Consider the following 27578-nt stretch of genomic DNA (forward strand, 5'->3'; position numbering starts at 1 on the left):
GGAACTTAGAGAAATTGGGGAGGGTGCGTGTGTCAGCATCCAGTACATACGTATCTTACTGCACTCAAATCACTTCATGGGTGGGGTAGGATTAAGTCCTCTGGTATTCAGGCTAAATTTGGTGCTGATATTTTGTAAAGGTTTCTTTAAGTGAAAGCAATCTGGGTTATATCCAGTTTTAATCCCTACTCTTGAGTAAAACAGTTTGATACAACCCTCTGCTTCTAACCTGGCCAACACCATAAGCTCCTTTGCTCCTTTGTTTGGGCCAGAATCAACAGGTGCATAGCTTTGAACCATACAAGTGTCTCTGCTTGTGAGCTCATAGGAGGTATTGTGCCATCTTCAGATGCGGCAGAGATAAGACTTACTGGGCTACTTTGAGAGCAAGATGATGCCCATGAATGTGAATCCCTGACCTACAGTAACTACCAGTGTAAGATGAAGTGAAATGTGTGGTTGGAAAATACATTGGGGTTGTTAGCACCCATATTAATTTTAGCTAGGTTGGGCTGCTTTGGAAACATGAGACTGGAGTTTTAGTTCATTTACATGAATCTGGCTTGTTTTTTTCATCACAAAAAACAACTTCATCTCACTTCCCATAACAGTTCTGTTCTAATGCAGATTTTATATCCATCCAACCATCCATGGTTCCTTAAACAGTAATCTGGTGCTAGCAAACACGGACTGCATAAAAAAGAAAGGTATAAGGAGCAATACAAATGGATTGTCAATCATGTTGAATTCAGAACTCTTCTTGGTCCACAAGTGCTTACAAGGGAAATGCTTGACAGACTTCTAGATTTGTAGGTTAGGCACCCAGGCAGGATAGTTTCCGCTCTTGTACGAGAGCAGTACAGTACTGTACACTCAAGATCTAGACTAGCTTCTACAGTTTGAGAACCTTTATAAAGTTACGCAGCACAGTGGATAAACATCACAGACCACTTGTAAATTGCTGAGTGGGTCACCTGATTATTTTTCTGCCTCTGGTGGCTGCTGTGCTTTATTAGATGCTTTATGATACTTGAGGTAAAGGGACCGCTGACCATTAAGTCCCAGTCGTGTATGACTCGGTTGCGACGCTCATCTCGCTTTACTCGCCAATGTTTGTCCGCAGACAGCTTCTGGGTCATGTGGCCAGCATGACCACTTCTGGCGAACCAGAGCACCGCATGGAAGCGCCGTTTACCTTCCCGCAGGAGCGGTACCTATTTATCTACTTGCTCTTTGACATGCTTTCAAACTGCTAGGTTGGCAGGAGCAGGGACCAAGCAATGGGAGCTCACCCCATTGTGGGGATTCGAACCGCCAACCTGATCAGCAAGTCCTACGCTCTGTGGTTTAACCCACATTCTTGAGGTACTGTGGTCTTAAATCACAGAGCCTCTGATCGGAAGGTCAGCAGTTCGAATTTGCAACTGGGTAAGCTTCCATTGTTCTCCCAGCTTCTGCCAACCTAGCAGTTCAAAAGCACACAAGTGCAAGTAGGTAAATGGGTACTGCTGCGGAGGAAAGGTAAATGGTGTTTCAGTATGCTCTGGCTTCTGTCACAGTGTCCCATTGTGATAGAAGCGGTTTATCATGCTGGCTGCATGGCCTGGAAATCTGTCTGCAGACAAACACTGCTCCCCCGGCCTGAAAAGAGATAAGCGCTGCACCCCTTTGTCCCCTTTGACTGGATGTCCAGGGGTCTTTTGCCTTAATTCTTAATTGTATTTACGCACTGCATATTGCCTAAAAGTTTGCAGACCATCTCTACCAACCAGTTCAGTAACCCCTGATTTTAGTATACAAGCCACAGAACAAGTCGATTCCTTGTATGACCTAGACTAGAAAGTGCTGAGAGTTGGGAAAGGGCAATGGTTGTGTAGAAACCCGTGCTCAGAGGGCTGGGCTGGCGCATGCAAGAGTTAGGTTTTTACCATAACTAAATTGTGCCAGTGGAAAATTCCCCCAAAACGACTTATCTCTTGGTTACACGATTTGGTCTCTTGGAAATCGGAACAGTTGTAAAAACGCTTCATAGGTTAAAAGCTGGCCTGTATGAAAGGCCGGGCTCCGGGAGACCCCCTGACTAAGCGGTGGGCACAATAACAGGGGGCCATGTAATAGTTGCGGGGTAGCGGCGAGAAATCCTATCGGAAAAGGCTCCATGGTGAGGTTACGGCAGCGTGAATGCATCGCACACCACGTTTTGTTGCAAAGCCCAGCAGCGTAAAACGTGTGTGTGGTGGGGGGGGGAGGGTATAAAGCGCCTCGTCCCCTCCGATACATGCAGGGACGCGGGAGAGAATGAGAAAAGGGAGTCCCGTTGCCACGGCAACCGCCGCTGCCCGCATCCCTCCCTAGCAGCCCCGCGCGGAGGAAGAACCATAGAGTACTTCCGGTGGCGGCGGCAGGAGGGGCGTCACGGCGGAAGGGGCTGCGCTTTGTTTGGACCAGAGGAGGTCGGTGTGAGGGTGAGTGGCTGGGTGATTGGAGTGGGGTGGGGGGTGACATGCCTGGCGTGGCCTCGCTCGGGCTCGGGGTTCGAGAGTTCCCCAAGGGACGAATGCCGCCGAGCCTCAAGAGACCCTGAGGCCCCTTCTCCTGCCTTGGCCTCTCGCCGCGGGGTCTCCTTCCTTTTTCAGCCGAGCGGACCCTCGCCGAGAGGGAGCGGCGGAGGCCCTGCCTCGGCCCTTTACGACTCTCGGGAAGTTTTCACTCCGGCTTAGGGTTGCTCTTTCGGGGGGGGCGGGGGTCAGGCCGGGCGATGCTGCGAAGTTTCAGGTGAGCTGTGGATTTCAGGTGTGCCCAGGATTTCCAGGGGGGAGAACTTCGTTACGTTGTTGTCACTGCTCTTGAGCCGAAGAGTTTTCTTCTTCTTCTTTTTTAAAAAAGCAAAACCACACACACGAGATCAACGTTGCCTGTCATCAAAAGTACCACAGGATGGTACCCAGTTCACGGAAAACAGCCAAACTGCTTCATCGCCAAATAAAAAGAAGCAGCAACTTTTGAAGAAAGATATGGGGTGGGGGCATCATATCTGACCGGTCCAATATGTTCCTAATAAAGTTTGTGTCTCCCATCTTTGTAACACAACTGCTAAAAGCAGATCATGGTTGTGGCTTAAGAACACCACTGCATGGAAGCAGCACATAATGATCAGAAGTACAGTAAGGATGTACGGTTCATTTCAAAGACACAAGTGGAATCCCTAGGGTTTCTGAGGAGCTTTTGGGGGGATGCCTCACAATAAGTTGTGGAAGGGTAGCTATATATAGTCTATTGTAACAAAACAACGACGTGTCTTGTAGTGCCTTAAAAACTAACAGATTTGTTACAGAATGATAGTAATGGTGACTAAGCCTTCCTCAAAGGCTGTTTTTCCTCTCTGCATTGTGCAGCCATAGGGGGGAGCATTTGGCACACTCTTAAATGCATTTTTCTTTTATGTGGTATAATTTACAGCGGACCTGGCCAGGACGCTGTATGAACTAAATGCACTCTACAGTTCTCTTCAGAATTATTGGCATATCAGAAGTAGGTCTATGGCAGATGCATAGGTGTTCTTTATAAATTAATGTGAAAAGGTAAAATTCAATAGAATGGACAGTTAAAATCTATGTTAAAATCCTGACACTACGATAGGATTGAAAATATTTTTGATCTATCAAAACAAATGCATGTAAATGAAGATTTTAATGCATGGCTTTTTATCTTTCTTTCTATAGCTCTTGTGGGACAAATCAAGTCTGAATCCTTGCTGTAACCTACCCTGGCATGACTTTGAAAATTTTGTGTCATGAAGGTAAAGTTAGGCTTCCTAACAACTAATGGTTTATCTATATGATGATCTGCTGGGGGTCAGAAGTTAAATATTCTTGGTGTTTGGAGCTTTAGCTGGCGGTCATTTAGAAATGGCATGGTTGTAAATTAATGTAAAGAGTAATATTGTATAGGTCTACCCAGAAGAAAATTTCACTGAATTCAGTGGGACTCACTCCCAGGTAAGTGTGCATAGAATTGCAAATGTAGACTTTAAAAAGACCCCATAGGAGTTTCATTAAGCTCTTACTTTGGAATTTTAAAGCAAAATCAGAAGTATGAGAATGAAAAAGCATGTCATTCTTGTGTGGGGTTTTGTTCACCCTTTTTCTGTTATAAATTTTGCCACCTCTGCAGACTCCATACACACAGTCACCTCGCTTGCTTGCAAATTGGGTGCCCTCCCATTTCCACAAATCTTTGAGTCCAACTTTTTAACCATGCCTTTTCTGTGACAGAAGATGGGTAGGAGCTTCTTTTAACTGATGTAGGATTTCACATTTGTGAACTGTTTGAAAGTTCAAGCTGCTATTCTTCATGGTGAGCTAAGTCTTCAAAGAATTATTTCTAAGCATTGCTAGGAATGTTGGGTATACATGTAGCAAGTTGAAATCCTTGTTGATTTCAAGATTCAAAGAATTGCAGTCATTCATTTTCTTTGTTTTAGCTTCACTCCTTCCTTGTTAAACAGCAGCCTGCCATAAACCAAGCTACACACACACACATAGTTCTCAGCCATTTGGTAAACTTTGGTCAGGGCTGTGCCACAGCAGACTGTAGATCTGATTGGGGAAAAATCCGTCAGTATAAATATCTGTTCTACTCTATGAGTGCATAGAACTCAATCTGGCACATTAATTGAGTGGGTCTGCTTTGATTATGCCTTAATTGGATATCACCCAGTGGTTACCAGGGACAGAGTGTAGCTCCTATTCATATGGCATCATTGAGTGTATCCCTTCATTTACCGTATAAGTGAATGGCTGACGTTCATTACTATGGTTAAAAATAAAGCTTTGTGAAGTAGTTAGGCTGTAGCTCAGTGTTTTGCATATTGAAATAATAAGTAGTAGTGCATAACTACAAAACTACGTAGAAGAAAAAATCATCACTAGATTTTACCCTGTGTTTATTAATTACCTTAATGACACCTTCTGTTTTCATACTTGCTAAACCCTTATTTTACTTCTCAGAGTGTGAACCCTTCGGGGGTAAGACTGTTAAGATTTAGAAAAACTATTATGAGCTGCTTTGAGTCTATGGAATAGAGTAGGTGCTCTGCCCCAGCTTCTGCCAACCTAGCAGTTCAAAAGCATGCCAGTGCAAGCAGATAAAAAGGTAAACAGCATTTCCATGCACTCTAGTTTCCTTCACAGTGTTCCATCATGCTGACCACATGACCCGGAAGGCTGTCTGCGGACAAATGCTGCCTCCCTCGGCCTGAAGGCGAGATGAGTGCCGCAACCCCATAGTCGCCTTTGACTGGACGTAACCATCCAGGGGTCCTTTACCTTTTTAACCTTACTTTCAAATGTTAAAGGGCTATGCAGTCCATCTGAGATTATGTTGCATTTACATCCTAAACAACCTTGAAATTTAATTGAATCCTATGCAGGCAGCTGCAGACTTAATAAAATCTTTGCTTGATCATCCAACAAAGTAAAAAGCAGCATCTTTTTCAATTGTTGGATCATATTGCCTTTGTGGTCTTGGGTAAGCGCTTGGAACTCTCATTCAGTTTTGTTCCCCTTCTCTGCAGCAAAAACGTAATGCCCTTATATAGGCCAGTAATATAGTTCCACCCTGAGTTGAGTGCAGTGTTTAGTTCTGATCATCTGTTCTCAAAAGATAGAAGTAGGGGGAAGTATGAGGAGGAACTAAAAGGAGTATTGAAGCCATTCAGTCCAAGCAAATAAGTTGTTTCTTTCTAATAGTTGAGAGGATATACATGTACATATAGACTATAAAATACTTGGACCTGATACAAAGTGTTGTTTGATGTATTGTGTATTCTCTTCCCAGTCAGAAGTAATAAATTATTATTATCATCATCATCATCATCATCATCATCATCTAACTGGACAGGTTTCCCTCTTGCGTTTCTTACTTGTTCTCTTGTACTTGCACAGTAACCTGATTTTGGGCCCCCAGCCTGCACAAGGCCACGGAAAAATGCCTGACCGTGACAACACCTATAACGGCAGTGGGAGCGGCAGTGACGAGGCAAGTGCCAACTCCGATGACATCTGCCGGGATTTCCTACGCAATGTCTGCAAGCGGGGCAAGCGCTGCCGTTTCCGCCACCCCGATATGAACGAGGTGACCAACCTGGGAGTGAGCAAGAACGAGTTCATCTTCTGCCACGACTTCCAGAACAAGGAGTGCGTCCGCATCAACTGCCGCTTCATCCATGGCACCAAGGAAGACGAAGACTGCTACAAAAAGACGGGGGAGCTACCCCCACGCCTTCGCCAGAAAGTGGCAGCTGGGCTTGGCCTTTCCCCAGCCGACCTCCCCAACAGCAAGGAGGAAGTCCCCATTTGTAGGGATTTTCTCAAGGGGGATTGTCAGCGTGGGGCCAAATGTAAATTCCAGCACCTTCAGCGGGATTATGAGTACGACGGCCGGGGGTTGGCCACCCGGGAACAGGGCATCACCACTCCCGTGCGCCGATACGACCCCTATGACCCCATGTACGACTCCGACCGGTGCTTTGATGATCACGACCCTGTGCTGAAGCGGCGGCGTGTAGACGGGCTCCACTTTGAGACTTACGAGTACAACTTCACCAGTCCTCGCACGGTGGAATACCGGCTCCTGGAAGAGGAGAACATCATGCTCCGCAAACGTGTGGAGGACCTCAAGAAGCAGGTCAACAACCTCCTAGCCACCAACGAGGTCCTGCTGGAACAGAACGCCCAGTTCCGCAACCAGGCCAAGGTGATAACTCTCAGCACCACGGCCCCGGCTACTGAGCAGACTCTGGCACCCACCGTGGGCACCGTCACCAACTACAACCACAGCATTGCCCAGACTCACACCACCCTGAGCAGCCAGGCTCTGCAGCCACGGCCTGTGTCCCAGCAGGATTTGGTGGCTCCAGCTGGAGCTCAGGCAGCTCCCCCTAGCAACGCAGCGCCACCCATGAACCCAGAAATCACCCCGCTGTCAGCAGCGCTGGCTCAGACCATTGCCCAGGGGATGGCTCCACCAGTCTCCATGGCTCCTGTGGCCGTATCCGTAGCGCCTGTGGCCGTGTCCATGGCTCAGCCACTGGGGGGCATCACCATGAGCCACGCCACCACCCCCATGGTGACATACCCCATAGCCTCCCAGAGCATGAGGATAACAGCCATGCCCCACTAACCCACTTCCAAGGGAAGTGTCTCTGCTCAGTCTGTGCTTTCCCTAGGTCGCTACCAGGATCTGTTTCCCCTCTCGTTAGAGGTGGTTAACGTGCGGAAGAGAGAATGAAACTGATTTCAGGTGCGGATCTGAAAAGCCACCGGAAACCTCATCTCGACACAGAGGGGAGGACCGTAGCTTGGGTTCACAATTGTCCTCACACAGGAATACGTGGCGCTTGCCCCCCCCCCCCCCCTCGGAAGACAGCAGGGCTCAGGGATGCTAACAAAGCAGTTTGGAGAGTATCGTAATCTCATAGCCTTTGTGTGTATGTTGTATCTATTTTGCAGCTTGTCCATCCTCATGTAGCCACCCACCAGTCCCTTGTGAGTTTTGTAGCTGAGCACATTTCACCGCCTTGGAAGCACTGCTTTTGCATAGTCACACAGAATTCATCCTGTGGTGGTTGGTGCAGAGAGGGGAAAACAGCTAAGCTCCCAGGGGCTTGCCGGTGAAGTGAAGAGTGGCTTTGCTTTGCTCAAAGAAAGGGGCAAAGACTCTAAAACTGTACTAGCTCCACAAAGAGCAGAGACTTGTCAGCCTGCATCATGTATCTTTGTACACTGTTTCTTGCTGTAGGAAGCCAGAAATCCAGGCTCCTAGGTATGGCTTTATCTGAGCTCTGTTGCTGTAATAAACAGTAAGCTGGAAATGGTTCCAGAGCACAAAATTAAATATTGCCTTTTCTTCTGAATTGATTAGGAATGGACAGTTGACATTGTAGCCCTGGAAAGAGCAGGTTCAACATACGTGACTTACTAAAGTTTGAGTTTGCAGGCTGGCGGTGATTGCTGGCATATATAAAGATGGCATCTTTTATATGAATTTATGGGTTTCACAAAGCACCCAGGATGCAATGGCGGAATATCTTGTAGCTACCCATAGACTTGAAGCAGCCTAACTTCCCATTGGCACTTATGGGAGTACTTGATGCCTTGCAAGCCCAGAATAGCTCCCACTGTTTTGTTCATTCTTCTGAGATGTTTCACTGCTTTCTGCCCGCATTTCATGCCTGAATTGCTCCCATGTTCAAGGACTTGGTTGTTGTAGGGACTTACCTGCTCTGCATCACTTCATGTTTTGCTATATGGCATACTTAAGCTTCCCTCATTCAGTGTTTCTGTTTCCTTTTTGGAATTTTGTTGTTAATGATAGCAACCCTCAGCTCTTCCTTGGCTCCATATTAGCTTTCGTGTTTTTCATGTTCCATTTGGATCGGGTTTTATTTGAATGTTTTTGACAAAAATGAGGAAAGTGCTTCATGAACCTGCTGTTTCTACAGTTAACTGTGTAAATATTTTCAGCTATTAAAACAAATGTACAGTCCTCACAAATATCCAGTGCTGATGTGATTCGTGGGTGTGTGTGTACACACATATACAGTATTCTCCCCTTCCTCCTTCAAATATTTATGGGTTTGCAGTTAAGAATCTGTATAGATCTCTGGAACAGAACACAGCAGCTTTCCAAAACACTGGCAGCATTCCAAAAAATGGGTGGGATGGAGGGGGTGAGAGGCAGGAGGGAAATACTCTAGGTGACTTTTTATTGTAGGCAAAATCTGCTGAGCCTGCAATCTTATTTCTCCCTTGCGAACAACTGGGCTGCTGTGAGATAAACTACAAGTAGCTGTGATGATCCATTAACTAGCTTGCTATCATGAGAAGGTCTGCTGATTAGCAATGGATATAGGGAGATTTGGGAAGAATATTCTCCTATAGGTTAACTTGGGCTTTGAAGGTACAGTGGTGCCCCGCAAGACGAATGCCTCGCAAGACGGAAAACCCGCTAGACAAAAGGGTTTTCCGTTTTTGAGCTGCTTCGCAAGACGATTTTCCCTATGGGCTTGCTTTGCAAGACGAAAACGTCTTGCAAGTGTTCCGATTTTTTTCCACTTTCCCCCCCTTTTTTCTAAGCCGCTAAGCTGCTAATAGCCTTTTAGCCGCTAATCCGCTAAGCCTTTAATAGCCGCTAATAGCCTTTTAGCCGCTAATCCGCTAAGCCTTTAATAGCCGCTAAGCCTTTAATAGCCGCTAAGCCTTTAATAGCCGCTAAACCACTAATAGCCGCTAAACCGCTAATAGCGCTAATCCGCTAAGCCGCTAATAGGGTTGCTTCGCAAGACGAAAAAACCGCTAGACGAAGAGGCTCGCGGAACGGATTAATTTCGTCTTGCGAGGCACCACTGTATGCCTTTTCATGATAAGGGTTCCTCTAAATGTTAGTCTTCTCAAAGCCTGATAGCAGGAGATCTTTCTTTGCTGCCACCTGGGGGTCACAGGAGAGAAATCTTAAACCTCTTTATGGCACATCCGAGCTACAGAGATTGTAAATAAAAAAAGGATGAATTGATGAATTGGCCGAAGCAACATGCTGGGTGGTTTTAGGTATCTGCCAGCCCTTGTTATAGGAATTGACTATATTAATTGTATGCTACATATCTGTGCAATCTGACTTAAATGGCTTTTCCGTAAGTATGAGCCCTCGAGCATTTTACCTTTCTTAGGGAATGGCAAAAAGATGTTACGTGCAGCGAAGGAAGGTTATGGGGTTTGTTCCCTACCCCCAACATCATTTTACAATCAATATATATGCACACAAAGTCTGGAACCTATAAATATGAAATACTGTTAACCATGACAAAACTGGCTGCTGCAAGCACATGGAACAGAATGGTAAAAGGCCGAAGCAGAACTACATTTCTAGGAAGACGAGAGACACATCTATTTTTTTAAAGAAAGCTCAGTTTGGGGCCTTTGTACCTGCCTCTTAGTGGTCCTGAAGTAAGAAGAATGACCGGAAAGATGCGTGGAAAAAGGTAAGGAAGCTAAATCCAGGAAGCCTGGGCAGGTGCCTGATAGAAAAATGTAGAGTTGGCAGTCGATCAAGAAACGTGGGTCTGTGGGTGTAGGTCGCAGTTGAGCAGGTGGAGAAGAATGGCAAAGGAGCCGGCAGGTTGAGGAGGGACTATTTGGAGGAGATGGTTGTAGGAAACGCACAAGACAACAAGGAGTATGCTGCTGATGGGGGAAGGACAACAGAGAGGCTGGACCTGTCAGGGTGGTTGAAGGAAGAAAGGAACAGTAGGCAAATACGGTATATCATGCACCTAAAAGCAGAGGCCTGAGGAAACAAGGCTGCAAAGTCTCGGAAGTTAGGGAAGGAGAAACTAAAGTTATAACAGGCTTGGGCAAAGTCTCGCATAGGAACCAAGGTCACAAGGAGCCCTGAGGTGATGACCAGAAGGAAGTGGGGGAAGCTGAAGGACACTGAACCAGGAACTCTTAGGCTGGCCAAACCTGACGTACGTCTGTATCTTTAAGCATTGCCTGAAAATGAAATTCTGCCAGGTGTAGCATGTAGAACTTAAACGTGGGAGGAAGCAGGTGACATTTCCCCTTCTAGCCAAGCATTAGGAACACCAAGGCCTCAATCGTACATGAAGGTATGGATGTGGGGAGATTAATTTAGCAGGTTGATTTACACTATGTAGGTGGGTTTGTTCCAGGCAGAACAGCTCCCCCCCTCCCCCAGCATATGGCCAGGGTTGGTGGATAAAGGCTTGAGTGGGGTCTGGTTAAAAGTCACAATTCCTTGAAGACGTGAGACAGTGGCAACAACAGCCAGCAAAGCAATTAATGGCTGGGGAAGGGTTTAAAGCAGGCATCCCCAAGCTTCGGCCCTCCAAATGTTTTGGACTACAATTCCCATCATCCCTGACCACCGGTCCTGTTAGCTAGGGATCATGGGAGTTGTAGGCCAAACCATCTGGAGGGCCGCAGGTTGGGGGGTGCCTGGCTTAGAGCTTAAAAAAAGGAAAGCCAATGAACAACTAGAGCTGGGGCAAAACCTCACATAACAACCTACAGGCAGGAGGGGCTGTGTGAGCTATTAGTATAGCAGTGGACAGGAAGGGAAGGTGGAGATCTGGTGGGTCCAAGATCCAGGTTTTCCACAAGCCAGGAAATTCTGCCAGAAGTGGCTTCACCTGCCACTGTAGCCCTGGGCTTGAAAAGGAGCTGAAATGATGAGCATGTAAAATTGAGGTGATGAGCAGCTGTTAATGGCTCTGGGCTTTTATTTTTTTATTTTTATAAAATATTTATTAAAGTTTAGACATTGCAAAAAAAGAGAAGAAAAACAAAAGAAAGATATGAGCGATAAACAATTACAAAGCCTCAAAAGCAAAAAAATGGCTCTGGGCTTCTAGCACAGCAATGGCAGATTTGCCTTTGGAGAGACACAGCTGAAGATGGTGAGTGTTGATGTGTTAGGCCAGACCAGGCCGCATCACTTTTCTTCAGAGGCATATAGCCCACAGGTGGACTGAAGTTAGTAGTCTGTATTTTAATAAGATAAAGAGGTGGATTTTTTCCCCTGGTATCGGTATAGTTTATGGCTCATGTCAGCTGAATGGAGGCAGCATCTCAGCTTTCTACAAACGAGTAGCTTCAAACCCCATTGAAGCAGTTTAGAAAGCAGTTCCCTTTGGTCTGAGGTGCTTTGTAGGCCATCAAATTTGGCTCCAGGTTTATCAGAGTCTGCTTCATCGTTGCCCCATTCATGATTGAGAAACCAAAAACAGGTACAACTTAATTTTTTCCTTTTGTCAGAAGCTAATGAAACATTCAGGCATTATTAGTCTCTCCAGAGCTGCTAAAGTGTGCCACACTGCAGGCAAATAGGTCCGGGGGCTTTTGTAATAGGTACCTTTTTAAAGTTTGGGGGGGGGGTTGGTTGTTTTTTTAAAAAGAAAAATAATTATTTTGAGGCAGGTTTGGATGCATTTTGCAAGCAATGCTGCCCCTTGTAATGAATTGTGCCAAATTTCAGAAGGATTTGTTTTCCTGAAATTTCAGCTGTTAAAAGTTTTGGGATGGGCAAACAAAGAATTGTTTAAAGTCCCCATGTGTTTCGTGGACAAATGGGTGGGAAACTACAAACATGAGAAAAGTGCTCATGGGTGAGGAAGCTGCCAAACTGCAGACAAATACATCTAGGAGTTTTTGTGATGGACACTTTCAAAGTTGATTGCAAACACCCTACATCTCTGGTGTTTGCTTTCCCCTGTTCCCACATCACCCTATGGTGGCATTATTGTATGGTAAGCTCAGAGACATTTCTCTTGCGTTTAGTAGACCCTTCTCTGCAGCATTGTTTTTGATGTTTGGATCACTGAGGTACCACACAGTACTTCAGGAGTTAGGGTTACCTAACCTACCAACTTTTGTCTTCAAGTCTTGTATCTTCTTATGTTAGGAAGCAGAGCTGAAAAGCAGACAAATGTGTGAGAGATCAAAATTTTCTCCTGTTATACATTATTATTATTATTTATTTACAGTGGTACCTTGGGTTACATATGCTTCAGGTTACATACACTTCAGGTTACAGACTCCGCTAACCCAGAAATAGTACCTCGGGTTAAGAACTTTGCTTCAGGATGAGAACAGAAATCATGCTCCGGCGGCGTGGCAGCAGCAGGAGGCCCCATTAGCTAAAGTGGTGCTTCAGGTTCAGAACAGTTTCAGGTTAAGAACGGACCTCCAGAACGAATTAAGTACTTAACCTGAGGTACCACGGAGATCCGTACTTAACCTGAAACTGTTCTTAACCTGAAGCACCACTTTAGCTAATGGGGCCTCCTGCTGCCGCCGCACCGCCGCTGCACAATTTCTGTTCTCATCCTAAAGCAAAGTTCTTAACATGAAGCACTATTTCTGGGTTAGCGGAGTCTGTAACCTGAAGTGTATGTAACCTGAAGCGTATGTAACCCGAGGTACCACTGTATTCACATTTATATACCACCTTTATCTTCCAAGAATCTCAACGTCGTGTCCATGGTTCTCCTCCCCATTTTATTCTTACAACATCCCTGTGAGGTGGGTTAGGCTAAGAGATTGTGACTGGCTTGAGGTGACTCAGTGAGCTTCATGGCTGAGTGGGGATTATGAACTCTGCTCTCCCAGGTTTTAGTCCAATATTCATTATGCCATGCTGGTTGGGATAGATTTTAAAATATTATAACAACAACAACATTTTTTTTCATTAATTATACCCCACCCATCTGGCTGGGTTTCCCCAACCATTCTGGGCAGCTTCCAGCAAAATATTAAAATATAATAATTCATCAAATATTAAAAACTTCCCTAAACAGGGCTGTCTTCAGATATCTTCTAAAAGTCAGATAGTTGGAAAAATCAAAGAAATAGACATCCAGTGGGAGGGTGTTCCACAGGGCAGGTGGCACTACCGAGAAGGCCCTCTGCCTGGTGCTACTATATATACTATAATGGCACTATAGTGTTAAAAAAAAAGTGTAATAGTACCAACACTCAAATCAACTGTACAGATTTGATTATATATTCTAGAAAACAGTAACGATAGTAAATTTAACTTGAAACACACTTTTCTGGCCGCTGCTCTTCTCTTAGCACTCTCAAAGGCTCATTCTGATGTGGGGAGGGACAAAGCAGAACACCCACAACCAAGGTCTCCACATGTGTTTTGCTTGGTCTCTGCCACAATGTTGCGCCTCCACTAGGAAGCAAGGTTTGTGGTTCTGTATGGTTGCCTGCCAGAAGTAAAAAGATACCCCACTTTCTAATAAGCTAGCTTGTTGGTTTGTAGAGATGATTTAAGTATTTTGGGCTATACTTTGTGGCCTGCTTCTGAGAAAGAAATGGGCAAGTGTTCTATTGTTTGCGTACTCGTTGTGTCTTGTGTAATGTGTCAGATATAGTCTTTTCCCGCCAGAAGTCTTGAAGCACTCTTAGCTGAGTTTTGTAGCAATGTGGAATTCAACCACATGCTGAAACTCAAGGTTTGCACATTTAATTCTCTCTCTCTCCTTCTCTCTCTCTCTCTCACCAGGCAGCATTTTATATATTTTTTTATTTTTTTAAATATATTTTTATAAATTTTCCATTTTTAACAATATTGTAACATCCTACTACCTTTTACAAATGTTTAGCTCTGCCGAGCTTTTGACTTCCCTCCATTCCGTCACCTGGTTTTTCTAGAAAATATATTAAATTCACACATTTATACCGTCAAAATTCTACATTAAAGTTGAATTATTTAAAACTTAAAGCACAAGTAGAAAATTTATTCTATTAAACGTTGTGAAGTTTATCTCAGTCCAGCTAGTATCTTTATATGTTTACAGTGATTGCCTATATATTAAATGAATTTACTCCAGTCTCTCTGGAATGTTTGGTCACTCTGGTTTCGGATTTTCCCCATCAGCTTTGCCAAATCTGCGTAGTTTATCATCTTCGTCTGCCATTCATCTACCGTCGGTAATTCTTGCTGTTTCCACTTTTGAACTTATAAAGTTCTCACTGCTGTTGTAGCATACATAAACAGTTTCTGGTCCATTTTTAATATTTCCACTCCTGTCATCCCAAATAGGAATGCCTCCGGGTTGCACATTTAAAGGTGAAAAAGCTCTTTTGCCCTAGCGTAACAAATCCACTTAAAAACAATGTGGTTTTTTTTGCTGTTTAGAAAGTGATGGGAAAATGCCTTGGAAAGTTTGGGTAGGTAAGCAAATTATTCACAGGAAAACAGACACTCTGCCAGCAAATTGGATGAATGTTCACTGCCCACAATTAGAAATCGGAGAGAGAGAGAGAGAAATACAAGCCATCTTTTCCCCAATCTCTCTTCAAAAACCTTAAGCTTTTAACTGTACGTGATGACTAGTGCAGAAGGGGGCAGCAAAGTACAGCGTTTGCAACCTGTAGATTTCATTTACGGTTAGCAGGATGCTGCAAGATGAGAACAGAATGACTGGGAGGAAGAAAAAAATGACTTTTGTCCAAACTGTCTAAATAAAACTGCCATAAAGACAGCCACGTATAACATTCTGCATTTTGTTTCCCCAGTGAAATCAGATATTTGTCTGCAGCTCTTTCCCCTTTAGCCAGACCCATAGGACTTATCTGCAGCAGACATTTTGCTTTCATGTCACAACCTCCCTGGTATACATGTTTAGTTAGAGGCAAGGCCTGCTAGAGGAATTGGAGGGCTTGATAATAGCAAGCCACAAGTCTCTTTTTTGCATGGCTGAATTTACTCAGAAGCAGGGCCAGATTTAGGTTTGATGAGGCCCTAAGCTACTGAAGGTAATGGGGCCCTTTGTATGTCCAACTGTCCTTCGTCAACAACAAATTGTCACTGTTTTTTTGTGTTGAATAAATGCTATATGGTAATTTATGGACCTAATAGGTATCTAGAGCCATTTGCAAGAGAGTGGGGCCCTAAGCTATTGTTTGTTTAGCTTATATGTAAATCCAGCACTGCTCAGAAGTATATGTGGGCAATGAAATAACAGCCTGCCAACAAAGGTTGGAGCACGTATTGAAAAGCATACCACCACCTCCTCCTCCTTTGGCGATTGCTTGTAGCCAAGTAAGATTGTCTTCCATAAACACGGTCTTAACAGTTGCGTTATTGCTGTTTAGTGCTATTGTCCTCACCTCCTTCAATTGTCCATATGGTTTTATGGTGGTTGTTATTGATGATAATGTTTTAAACAACAGTTTGCTTATTTTTGTTTATTTGTTGTTGCTGTTGCAGTTTTGGGGAGGAATTCAATGTATGCGATATCACTGATTGTTCAGTCGGAGCAGCCATTTTGGTTTGCCAGATGGAACGATCCTCTCTCTTTCTCTCTTCCTCCCAAGCACTGCGCTGGGGGTTCTCTCCAATTGCCCAGAGGATTCACTGTGAAGCACCCCGAGACCCATTGGTATAGGGCTGTATACAAATTTAATACATAATCATGGACCTTGCGCCACTGAGTGCATGTTTTCAACAGGAAATGGAATGTGCAGCATCCATTGCTTAGAACTGGCCATTGTTGGAGACACAGTACTAGGCTAGATAGACCATTAATATGTCCCGTGTTGTGTAGTTTTATATATTTATTTCTTTGTTTAGCAGAGAGCAAAATAAAAGCACAGTCATGGCTGTCTTAACAGCGTTTCATAACACCTGATTTGATAAAACAGCTGTGCTTCCACTAGCTCCATATCCTTCTCAGTTATGACTCATTGTAGTTTCATATGCAGTTACATAGCAACAGAAACTGCTCCCCAGAGAGCAGAGTAGGGAGTAGCAGAGGATGAAAAAGGCCAGCAAACATTATCTTCTGCAACTGCCTGTGCAGGCAACCGCTCATCCTTCACTTACTAGTCTCCCCCATGATTTGGTGAGGCCTTAGCTAAAGCTGCCTGCCCACTGCCAATTGCATGTGCATGCGTGCCTTCTAAAAAGCCAACTTTGGTTACTGGGCTCCTCTAGGCAACCTGTTTTGCTTTCACAAAGTTTACACAGTGGACTAAGTCTACTCTTTATTGAGCATTCATTCTGACTCATTTGTGGGGATAGATATTGTCGCATGCCACCCAATTTCTGAGCGGTGCAAGATTTCAGGGCTTCCAGACGCTTACCCAGGGTTCTCGTTTCCCTTTGGAAATGAGGCACTGCAGAGACTGTGGTGTCATGATATAGGGTTAATTTACACATATATACAACCTGAGCCGAAGGATGTGGGTGGCGCTGTGGTCTAAACCACTGAGGCTACGGCTTGCTGATCAGAAGGTCGGCGGTTTGAATCCCCGCGACGGGGTAAGCTCCCATTGCTCGGTCCCTGCTCCTGCCAACCTAGCAGTTCGAAAGCATGTCAAAGTGCAAGTACAGTGGTACCTTGGGTTAAGTACTTAATTCGTTCCGGAGGTCCGTTCTTAACCTGAAACTGTTCTGAACCTGAAGCAAAACTTTAGCTAATGGGGCCTCCTGCTGCTGCCGCGCCGCTGGAGCACGATTTCTGTTCTCATCCTGAAGCAAAGTTATTAATCTGAGGTACTATTTCTGGGTTAGCAGAGTCTGTAACCTGAAACGTATGTAACCTGAAGCGTATGTAACCCGAGGTACAACTGTAGATAAATAGGTACCGCTCTGGCGGGAAGGTAAACGGCATTTCCGTGCGCTGCTCTGGTTCGCCAGAAGCGGCTTTGTCATGCTGGCCACATGACCCGGAAGCTGTACGCTGGCTCCCTCGTCCAGTAAAGCGAGATGAGCGCCGCAACCCCAGAGTCGGCCACGACTGGACCTAATGGTCAGGGGTCCCTTTACCTTTACCACCTGAAGCTATGATGGAACTGTTTGCAGCATGAACACCCCAAAAGGGTCTTTTTTCTCCCATAGCTGCAGCCTTGGATTCAAACAGAAATCAAACATTTTGCTCTCTGTCCCCCCCCCCCCAGCATTTCCTGTCTACTCTCTACTCTGGCTTGTATCATCTGCCATGAGCCCCCCTTACTTCATCAGGAAGCTAGCCTGACTTAATAGTTTAACACTTGCTGGATCCAGGGGTTCAGGAAGCTAGCCTGTCCTGATTAGCTTTTAACACTTGCTGCATCCAGGATTTACAGGGGTCTGCCACCCAGTCTAACACTCCAAACTCATAACAATATTCATTTGCATCAGCCACTAGCCTTTGCAGTTTGAATACTCTGAGTTGGAGTAACAGTTCTGCCAGAAGCACTTCCCTCTTCTTCCTGCCCTATCCAATGCCTTTATTTCTACTGAAACCATTTATAGTTCTAATTTGAAGTAGAAAAGAACTGTACTTCTGTATTTTGACAGGCTGTCCTTATTACTGCCTCCTTGTGGATGGTAGGGCATTCTGCCTCATGTATAGCTCGTTTCCCATACTGGTTGCATACATTATTATTATTATTATTATTAATTGTATAAATTTACTGGTTGCATACATTATTATTATTATTATTATTATTATTATTATTATTATTATTATTATTATTATAGGGGACTTTTGAAGCACATACACCTTCAAGAAACCTGGGGATTGTAGCTTACGAAGGGTGCTAGGACTTGTAGGTCTGTGAACTAAGTTCCCAGAATTATTTTTTTTTTTAAAAGATATTTATTAAAAGTTTAAACTTTTAATAAATATCTTTTAAAAGTTCCCAGAATTATTGAGGGAGCGGATATGCTTTGAAAGTCTGGTTGTGTACACAGCCAAAGTCAGAGAATACAGTACAGTGGTACCTCGGGTTAAGTACTTAATTTGTTCTGGAGGTCTGTTCTTAACCTGAAACTGTTCTTAACCTGAAGCACCACTTCAGCTAATGGGGCCTCCTGCTTCTGCCACGCCGCCGGAGCACGATTTCTGTTCTTACCCTGAAGCAAAGTTCTTAACCCGAGGTACTATTTCTGGGTTAGTGGAGTCTGTATCCTGAAGCGTATGTAACCTGAAGCATATGTAATCCGAGGTACCACTGTACAGTGAAACTTTTATTTCGCTCCTTCCCTGAACCTGCGCTAACACTCTAAAGCTGCCCTGCACAGACATATTATAGTCTATCAGCTGCTACAGACCAGGTGGTAGGGCAGCGGTTCTCAACTTGTGGGTCCCCAGATGCTGTTGGAGTACAACTCCCATCATCCCTGACCATTGGTCATGCTGGCTAGGAATGATGGGAGTTGTAGTCAGGTTGAGAAACACTGGGGTAGGGTCTGATGCAGGCTAAGGTTTCTCTGTCCATCTGCACCATGGGGAACGGATCCACTATCATATCTATTCTTCTTGCAGCGTCTTTTTATAACGTCCTGATCTCATGGGTCACAGATGATTCCGGCAGCACTACAGCTTCATCTCAGCTCTCAGAAGCCCCAGCGGGTGCATCAGAAAACCATCTGCAGCTATTCTACTTGGACATAAATCAAGCAAAGGTAAGGCCTGCTACATTCCCTGTGTTGGACATCTTCATGCGACAAGCAGTTGTGTTATGTGACTTGCATGGGAGGGGGGTGTTGTATGTATGCAAACGCCAGCGTTTATTTTTCATTTAGTTCTGCTTACTGTTGGGGGGGGGGGAATTAAAAGCCGTAATTGCAGAGTTATATAATTGTAACTCTCCACAGAAGGGTAGTCAATTGGCACTTTCACCTTCCTGGTGTGTTCTTGCCATAGAACTGTTGTGTGGAACAGTAAGCTGGCACACTTCCAGTTTTCTAGCTTTTACTCTTCCAGCGCTGAATCTTGTAGTCAGGGCTCTTGGATTGAAGAGCCACACAATACACACAGATATGAATATGATATAGGGAAAGTCCTATGCAGAATTAGATAAATTAACCGGAAGAATTTGAAATCTGAAGGACCAGAGATTCACAGAAGACTGGCGTAAATTTACGGACTATTTGAAAAGTACGGTGGTGCCTCGCAAGACGAAAAGAATTCGTTCCGCAAGTCTTTTCGTCTTGCGATGTTTTTCGTCTTGCGAAGCACGGTCCGTCGCAACTGCGCCTCTTCAAGCGGCTTTAAGAAAAAAGCGCAAGACGTTTTCATCTTGCGAAGCAAGCCCATAGGGAAATTCGTCTAGCGAAGCAACGCAAAACCGAAAAACCCTTTCGTCTAGCGAGTTTTTCGTCTTGCGAGGCATTCGTCTTGCGGGGCACCACTGTAATTGTGATGATCAGATTACATTTGTAGGTTTGCAAGAAGTTTTGTGAGGTGAATTATTTGAATTATTGCAAAAATGGATAAAGGGGAGGATGGTTAGTTATGATAAGTGAAGGCAATATGAATTAAAGAAATGCAGAAGAAGTGATATAACGGTGGATCATCAGAGGTGCTGATGGAAGTCCAAAAATAGATTGTATAAGATGTGAAGTTTTGTGGTATGTTAAAATTAATAAAAAAATTAATTTTTTTAAAAAATGATATAAGGAAAGTCTGCCGGGTCAGGCCTGTGACTTGTCAAGACCAGTATCCTGGTTCTTGCAGTGGCCAAAGAGATGCCTGGGGGGAAACAAGCGAGCCAGAATCCAAGCACTCTGGTATTTAGAAGCATTACTGCCTCTAGTCATAGTCATTGATAGTCTTATTCTCCATGAATTTGCCCGATCCTATGCACGCCATTTTAAAATGAAAGGACACCATACAACTGTTTCAAAATCTACTTTTAATTTTTGTGTAAATTTCTTATTTAGAAGAAATATAAAAGTACTGTACAGTAGAGCTACAAAAATAGGAAATATGATTTTTCAATTAAGTTAGGTTAAGACCACCATCATTTTCAAGCTTTCACATCCTGTAACGTCCATATTTGCATATCTTACCTTGATATCTGCTGTTGCATTATAAAACTAGGAAAAAAAACCCATTTCCCTGTAATGTAAGGCCCAAAAATGATGAGGACAAAAGACAAAGCAAAAAAACCAATTACCCATACCAATGCCCAATCATATAATTAACCATTAATAACTTATTCATTTTAAGACACAGAGAGATTACAGCCACACAGATTAAAAACTTCCTTATGTGAGAGAACATTTTATCCTGATCTAATGAATATGCTTGGTTGAAAAGATGCAGTATACCTTTTCCTTGTCAACCTAAATTTTTTTAAAAAAGATTACTGCACCAGAGCGGATTTTACTTTTTTATTATTTTAAAAAAGATTTGGCATGCTTTACACTTGTACCATTTCAAAGTGGTACCACTTTGTAAGTAAAAATTAAATAAATATAAATATGTAAAATAAATATTTTTGGTAAAAGAATACTACAAATATGACATTGGAGAGCACATCAGTGGGAATTCTTAATGCTTTCTGCACATGCCCTGTGCATCACTGTTTTAGGGACACTGAAAAGGGAAACTGCATCCTTTGAGATGGGAAGCAGATGCCTCTCTCCCTTTATAGCTTCCCAAGAGACTGAGTTTCTAAAAATTTAGGTTTAAACCGCCAGCTCTGTTTTCTCTAGCTAAACAACTTAAGATTTACAAATAAAATTAAGGAGAGTTTCTAGCTGTGTCAACTGTTGCATCTAAATCACACTATTAAGCTAGTCACATTCTTGGAAAGGAACCAGAAATGACATCTGAACGGATTTCTCTAAAGGAATTAGAGATTTCCAGCACTATAGCCAAAGCCAAACCTTGGTCCAGAAGGTTTCTGGATTTGTAATACCGTAGCATGCCAATCCTTCTGTATTTGTCAGCTATTAATGTATTTGGACTGATGCTTCCAGTTGGTGATTTCAAGGATAATTTTATGTCTACACAAAACTATTTTAAAACTAGTATTTGGAGGGCTAGCCTCTTCGCTGAACCACTGCATTCGTTTTTCTGAATCTGCCTCTTCCCATTAAAAATCAGGGTCCCTGGTTGCTTCAAGTGCACAACATAGCAGTGGAACAAAAGTGGCTGGAAATGGTGTGCTACACTTAAAAGGCTCCTTCCTGAGATCCATAAGGGGCTTGGCAATGTTACGGTTTCAGTCTGTCTTTTTGCTGTTCTGTGCAGTAAAGTGGCTTGAATGCCGGTATGTAAAGAGCAAACAGTGTAGGCATTGAGAATAATGTTGCTTGTGCCAAGCTGAGCTGTTTCAGATCCTCCCTTTCACTTTTCCTCTTGGGAATTTCCTTTCGACTGCTCCCAACTTCTGTAGGATAAAGCTTTCTGCAAGTTACTGCATCTTCTTTGGATTCCTACCCGGAGCCCCTTTTTCCTGAGTCAGAGCAGGCAGAGAGTTCAAGGCACGTTGGATAAGTCCGGGACTCTCAAAGAGGATTTTCAACTCTCTGACGATCCCTCGAGTCACCCTGCTAAGGACAGGCCTGTTTCACAGCCCTGTTTGTGCAAAGAACAAAGAGTCTCTGGCTCTCAAACACCACCTGCAGAAAGAACGTGGCTGCTTGAGTCCTGCATATAATAAGGCTGGAACAGTCTTTCCTGGCGGCAGATTTGCATAGCATGGTAGGTGTGCAGGAGGAGGTGAGGGAACCGCAAGGTGAAGTAACGTACAAAGTCATCTGGGACGGAACCAAGGGTTTCCTGCACCTCGGGCGGAAGTTCTCTATAGTGGTGTTTCTGGAAGGAAAAGAAGGCAGAATCACAAGGTATTCAATTTTTCAGAGGGGTTGGAGAGGCATGGCCCCAGGCACCCTCCAGGCCGGAGCCACAGGGCCAGGCCTGTGTCAGGTTTTCAACATCGCAATGTATCACCAGCCAAACACTGCAATCTGGCGATACACCCTGATGTTGGGAACAAGCTGCACTGGCCCCAGACCGATGAGGTGGAAGGAATAGGCTGCCTCAAACCAGGCTCCTTGCAGGGACGGTGCAGCTTGTTCCCAGCTGAGTGAGCCCCAATGTCCTTCTGGCTCAAGGCATCGGGGCTCATGAGAGCAGGTTAATGAAGTCCCTACCCTGGGCTTTTAGAAGAAGAGTTTAGATTTGATATCCTGCTTTATCACTACCCGAAGGAGTCTCAAAGTGGCTAACATTCTCCTTTCCCTTCCTCCCCCACAACAATCACTCTGTGAGGTGAGTGGGGCTGAGAGATTTCAAGAAGTGTGACTGGTCCAAGGTCACCCAGCAGCTGCATGTGGAAGAGCGGAGACGCGAACCCGGTTCCCCAGATTACGAGACCACCGCTCTTAACCACTACACTGCAGTATGAGGGGCAGAGCACAATGGCAGCTTCACCTGGTAACATATCACAGGTGAAACCGATGCTGCTCCTAGAAGAGGGACTCAGAAGCGGCGTTGGTTTCACCTGTGATATGCTGCCAGGTGAAGCCGCCCACCGCCACTGCCCACCAAGGAGGGAGTGCCCTGGGGGCAGAAGCAGTGGAGACACTGTGGCAGCCCCTTCCCTTCACTGAGCTCCAGCAGATCCCTCACATGATGGCCCAATGCCTTCAGCTAGCCACAGCCTCTCCTCCACGTGAGCGTGCCCACCATGCCGCTTTGCAAGGCTGCGATCATTCGGTCCAACCCCGGCCTCGCAGAGCTGCCAGGGCAGTGTGAATGTGGTGGTGTTGGTGATGAGGGGCTGGGCAATGTTTGGCAATAATCTGCGGGGTGAAACTGCGTTGGCTCTCACCGCGGGAGCTGGAGCGCTTTTGCCCCAGCCTGCTGCTCAGCTGGGTGGAGAAAAGGCTCCTGCCCCCAGCTGAGTGAGCCCCAATGTCCCTGCTGCTTGAGCAGCTGGGATATTTGGGCTCTGTGTGTTTGATTGCCTTCACCTTTGCCTGTGCAGGCGTGCTGTCTCTTTCCTCCCAGGGGGGAATAACCACACCAGGAGGAAAAAGATGCAGCCCACCTTCCCAGGCGAAGACTGCAAGGCACAGGGTGCAAAGTCACCCTGTCCGTGCATTGCGGAGCAGGGCTGCTGGCAATCACTGGGCTCACCAGCAACACCGCCTGGCTGAGCCCACCCCCAATCCCTGTGCCAAGACAAGCATGCGCTGGCCTGCCTCAGGAGGGGAAGTCGAACGGAGACCGCATGGCCGGGGGGTTCTGTAAAACTGTTTAGCTGAGGCCAGGGCATGTTCCTCAGCCAAGCAGTTTAAAGAAGCAGAAGAGGAGTTTGGATTTGTTATCCCGCTTTATCACTACCCGAGGGAGGAGCGGGGAATCGAACCCGGTTCACCAGATTACGAGTCTACCGCTCTTAACCACTACACTACATAGGGACTCAAGAGGTGGCAGTTTCACTTGCAATACACAGCTGAGTGAAGGCATCATTGCAGTCAGCCCTCATACTCGTCCTGGGCAATCGCCCAGGCCTACATCTGGTGGTGGTGAGGGGAATTTGGCCTTCCCAACATTTTCAAGGAAGGAGCCCTGTGGTGGGCAGAACCTGGCAAGTGTGGTTAACACACTCTACCCTGCTGGGGGGGGGGTGTAGAGTGCATTCCTCACAACGCTCTGCGAGCCTCTCAGCCACCCTTCAGCTGGAGGGTACTATGAGAAGGACGCAAGAGCTCACAGCCCCCGGTGAGCCCTGCAGAGCTGGCCTTGCAGGGTGTTGGGCAGGCAGGCGGTGGTCACTCCAATGGCACAGCGTGCCACCAGCCAACAAGGGCTTCACCTCAGGCACCAAACCTGCTTGGTGCATGAGGAGGCCAAGCATCATGACCCAGCTGCTCCACCCCTCAAAACATGCTTTCAATGGTATTTATGCAGTCGGCTTCTCAGAATTCACATACCTTGTTTCTCATTGCCCGCAGGAGATCTCTTACTGAGCTGCCTTTATAGGATCGGAATCTTCGAAGATCTGCAAGAAGTAAAACTGGAATGATTAAAAACTCAAGCCAAGCAGCCCATTTCTTTCCTCTTGGTAGCCAGGTACCACAAAAGAAAAATAAAGAAACAAGTGGTTTTGCTTTTGAAAGTGCTTCTTTACTCTGTAGTGGAAGAGTGACCAGTAAGTCTTAAGTACCCCCAACAAGTTGTATATGAAGGTAATAAAATGAAGCCTCACCTGTCTGCAGAGGGACGGTGATGTGCTCCCGCCAGTCCATGTTCACCACTGCTCTGCCTCCTTTCTCTAGCTCCTTTACTATTGGACCATCCAAGGATTCTTTTTCTATTCGATCACTCACATCCTGAAATCGACAACACACATTTACGGCCTGTTGAGATTCGGCTCCAGAATTATGTGCCCCCCCCCCCAGCAGAGGTTCCCGTTTCAGCATTTTCTGGAAGAGACTCTCTCTGTCTGAAACCCTGGAGGGCTGCTGTAGATGGGCAAAATAGCCTGACTTGGTATAAGGCAGATTCCTATGTTGAGTAAAAGGTTCCAGTAAATGGCAGAAGTCTAGTTCTCCAGCAGCCCCAAGCTTAGTGACTGCAGCTCCCTCAGCACAATCATCACTCCAAAGCAGCCTCAGGCCCAAAAGCAGTGCAATATAGGGTTCTGAAATGTAGCATTTCAGTGTATATAATCCAGTACAGATTTAAGCTTGTGAAATTAAAATAGCAGACCAAAGGGTTGCGACTCACCTGGAAAAACTGGAGTTGCTTTTCCAAACTCCAGAAAAATGGATGCTTTAGTACACAGTTAGCCGAAGGACGCTTCTGAGCATCTGTACTTATCATTTGCTCTATCAAGTCACGAGCAACTATGTCCTCTGTTGAAAAAAAAGAGAAAGAAATATGTATACAGAAGTCTATGCAACTTTGTGAAGTTCCACAAGCAAAGTTCAGTTTCCATTTGAACTCTAAGTCTCCTACTCTATCTAACAACTCTTGAATGTTATGGTTGTATTTTCTCTAGGTATAAATATACTGTATTTTTTGTCCCATAGGACGCTCCGTCCCATAGGACGCACCTAGTTTTTTTGGGGGGAAATAAAGGGGGGGAAACCGAACCAGGTTGAGGAACAGCGGGATGGCGGCGCTGCGCCTCCCTGCTGGCCAATGTCTGCCCGGCACGCGGGGCGCTCTGCTTCAGGGCGCCCCTCGCGCCGAGCGGCAGGCTGCTATCCGCAGCATAGTTAGCCCTGCTGGGAACTCCTGCAGGGCTCCCCACGCTGCGGATGTCTGCCCGGCGCGAGGGGCGCTCTGCTTCAGGGCGCCCCTCGTGCCGGGCGGCAGGCTGCTATCCGCAGCATGGGGAGCCCTGCGGGGAACTCCTGCAGGGCTCCCCACGCTGCGGATGTCTGCCCGGCGCGAGGGGCGCTCAGCTTCAGGGTGCTCTTCACGCTGGGCGGCAGGATGCTATCCGCAGCATGGGGAGCCCTGCGGGGAACTCCTGCAGGGCTCCCCACGCTGCGGATGTCTGCCCGGTGCGAGGGGTGCTCTGTTTCAGTGCGCCCCTCGCGCTGGGCGGCAGGCTGCTATCCGCAGCGTGGGAAGCCCTGCGGGACCTCCCGCAGGGTTGCCTAGGCTGCGTATGTGTTCCCGAAGCGCCGGGCGCTCTGCTTTCAGTGCGCCCGGCGCTCCGGCAAACAGGCTGCTATCCGCAGCCTAGACAGCTCTGCGGGACGTCCCTGCGGGATATCTTCCTGAAGCCTGGAGAGCAAGAGCGGTCGGTGCGCACCGACCCCTCTTGCTCTCCAAGCTTCAGCGAAAGCCTGCATTCGCCCCATAGGACGCACCCAGATTTCCCCTTCATTTTTGGAGGGGGAAAAGTGCGTCCTATAGGGCGAAAAATACGGTACATTTATTTCGGAAACAACAGAAGTGCAGAGCTTCACAATAATGGAAAACTTCTCTGTTTGCTTACCATGCTTCTCTAGATTGAGGAAGTCTAGGCTGTAGGCACCCAGCAAAATGTTGGCTTGCCGCTGCAGGGATTTGCCAAATGGATGGTTGCCTTCAGAGATCACGTAGTAGAAGACACATCCAGCTGAAAAAATATCCACTGTGTGTGTCTGTAAAGAGAAGCATTTTAAAAGAGAGATTGAAATGTAACAGCAAATGAAAGTATGCAAGTTATTGGCAGAAACACAAAGAACTTTCTTGCACCTTTGGATGAGACCTACAGGTATACAACTTTTAATTAGAATAACTCAGAACTCAAGGACCAGATATATCTAACTCCCATGTCTCACTCATAGTGTACTGGTCAGATAACTCTGCCAAATCTGCTGCAGGTGGTTGTTGTGTTTTTAAAAATAATTTATTCCAGTACTGAAGTCTATAAACCTCAAGCTTGGTTTAAAAGATAAAGGGGAGTACATGACAGGCCATGTGGCTTCTCCAGGAGACGGGGAGGAAGAAGCAGCTGAGATACATTCCAGACATCGTGATCAACATATCACAGTATTTAGCTGCTGATATATCACCATGTTGAAAACCAGATATGGCCCAGGCTCAAGTCCTAAGAAGAAGTGCAGGCGACTTACCGGGTTCTCTTTGCAGTCCTCACTCAGTATCTCTGGAGCAATCCAGCCTTCAGTGCCTGGGACCCCGGACCGACGGCTGAAACTGTGCCTGCCCACTGCAAGCTTCTTGCAGAGGCCAAAGTCAGAAATCATGGCTTTGACCTTTCCGTGGGCATTCGGCATGGAGATGAGGATATTGTGCGGCTTCAGGTCTCTGTGCACTAATATAAAGAAAGTGGAGATTCTAATTAGTAAAAAGAGCCATTGTATTGCTTAAATACATTTATCTCAATTCAATAGGCTTATGTTACATACTTACTCCATTAGCACAGATCTTTCCCAGTTTTCCTTTAAATTTGGGGGGGCTGGAGGGCATTACTACCTTACTTTGCACCAGGTTCCTTACCTGCACTTTCAGATGCTGACCCCAGACCTTCTCATGTGCTTCTAGCTAAGTATGTGATCTCACAATAGGACATAGTAAGGACAGGTAAAAAGGTAAAGGATCTCTGGACGGTTTAGTCCAGTCAAAGGCAACTATGGGGTTGAGGCGCTCATCTCGCTTTCAGGCCGAGGGAGCCAGTGTTCGTCCACAGACAGCTTTCCAGGTCATGTGGCCAACACGACTAAACCGCTTCTGGCGCAACAGAACACCGGGATGGAAACCAGAGTGCATGGAAACGCAGTTTACCTTCCCGCTG

The 27578-nt window shown here is 45.7% G+C and overlaps 2 protein-coding genes and 1 long non-coding RNA gene across 5 annotated transcripts in view; 2 read left to right on the forward strand and 1 right to left on the reverse strand.

The window, feature by feature from the left end:
* Window positions 1-54: 54 nt before the first annotated feature.
* Window positions 55-8555, forward strand: ZC3H10 (zinc finger CCCH-type containing 10). Of its 3 annotated transcripts, none has more exons than XM_083490342.1 (3): window positions 55-436; window positions 3723-3799; window positions 5946-8555. In XM_083490342.1, exon 3 carries the CDS (start codon window positions 5989-5991, stop codon window positions 7180-7182), a length of 1194 nt encoding a protein of 397 aa, XP_083346468.1. In that variant the 5' UTR covers window positions 55-436; window positions 3723-3799; window positions 5946-5988; the 3' UTR covers window positions 7183-8555. The 3 variants fall into 3 exon arrangements, with proteins under 3 accessions (XP_083346468.1, XP_083346469.1, XP_083346470.1); XM_083490343.1 differs by lacking the exon at window positions 55-436 and adding an exon at window positions 2282-2465; XM_083490344.1 differs by lacking the exon at window positions 55-436 and adding an exon at window positions 2457-2775.
* Window positions 8556-20201: 11646 nt separating this feature from the next.
* The window catches only part of ERN1 (endoplasmic reticulum to nucleus signaling 1), a 69191-nt gene continuing 61814 nt past the window's right edge, over window positions 20202-27578 (reverse strand). Inside the window, exons 17-22 of the mRNA XM_083489923.1 lie at window positions 26899-27098; window positions 26277-26424; window positions 25052-25179; window positions 24531-24654; window positions 24256-24323; window positions 20202-22129 (exon numbers count right to left, since the gene is read on the reverse strand). Of these exons, the coding sequence (XP_083346049.1) occupies window positions 21923-22129; window positions 24256-24323; window positions 24531-24654; window positions 25052-25179; window positions 26277-26424; window positions 26899-27098 (875 nt within the window). The 3' untranslated portion in view covers window positions 20202-21922. The remainder of the gene's footprint in view (window positions 22130-24255; window positions 24324-24530; window positions 24655-25051; window positions 25180-26276; window positions 26425-26898; window positions 27099-27578) is intronic.
* On the forward strand, window positions 21877-24440 carry LOC310700679. The gene is made up of 2 exons (XR_014522705.1): window positions 21877-22015; window positions 24277-24440. It is a non-coding gene; the product is annotated as an uncharacterized lncRNA (long non-coding RNA).

Source organism: Podarcis liolepis (genome assembly GCF_965112155.1).
Source record: "Podarcis liolepis genome assembly, chromosome: 2".
Lineage (NCBI taxonomy): Eukaryota > Metazoa > Chordata > Lepidosauria > Squamata > Lacertidae > Podarcis > Podarcis liolepis.

What these genes read in the sequence shown, in the direction of transcription:
- ZC3H10 (XM_083490342.1), top strand. Translation starts at nt 5,989, where the DNA reads ATGCCTGACCGTGACAACACCTATAACGGCAGTGGGAGCGGCAGTGAC.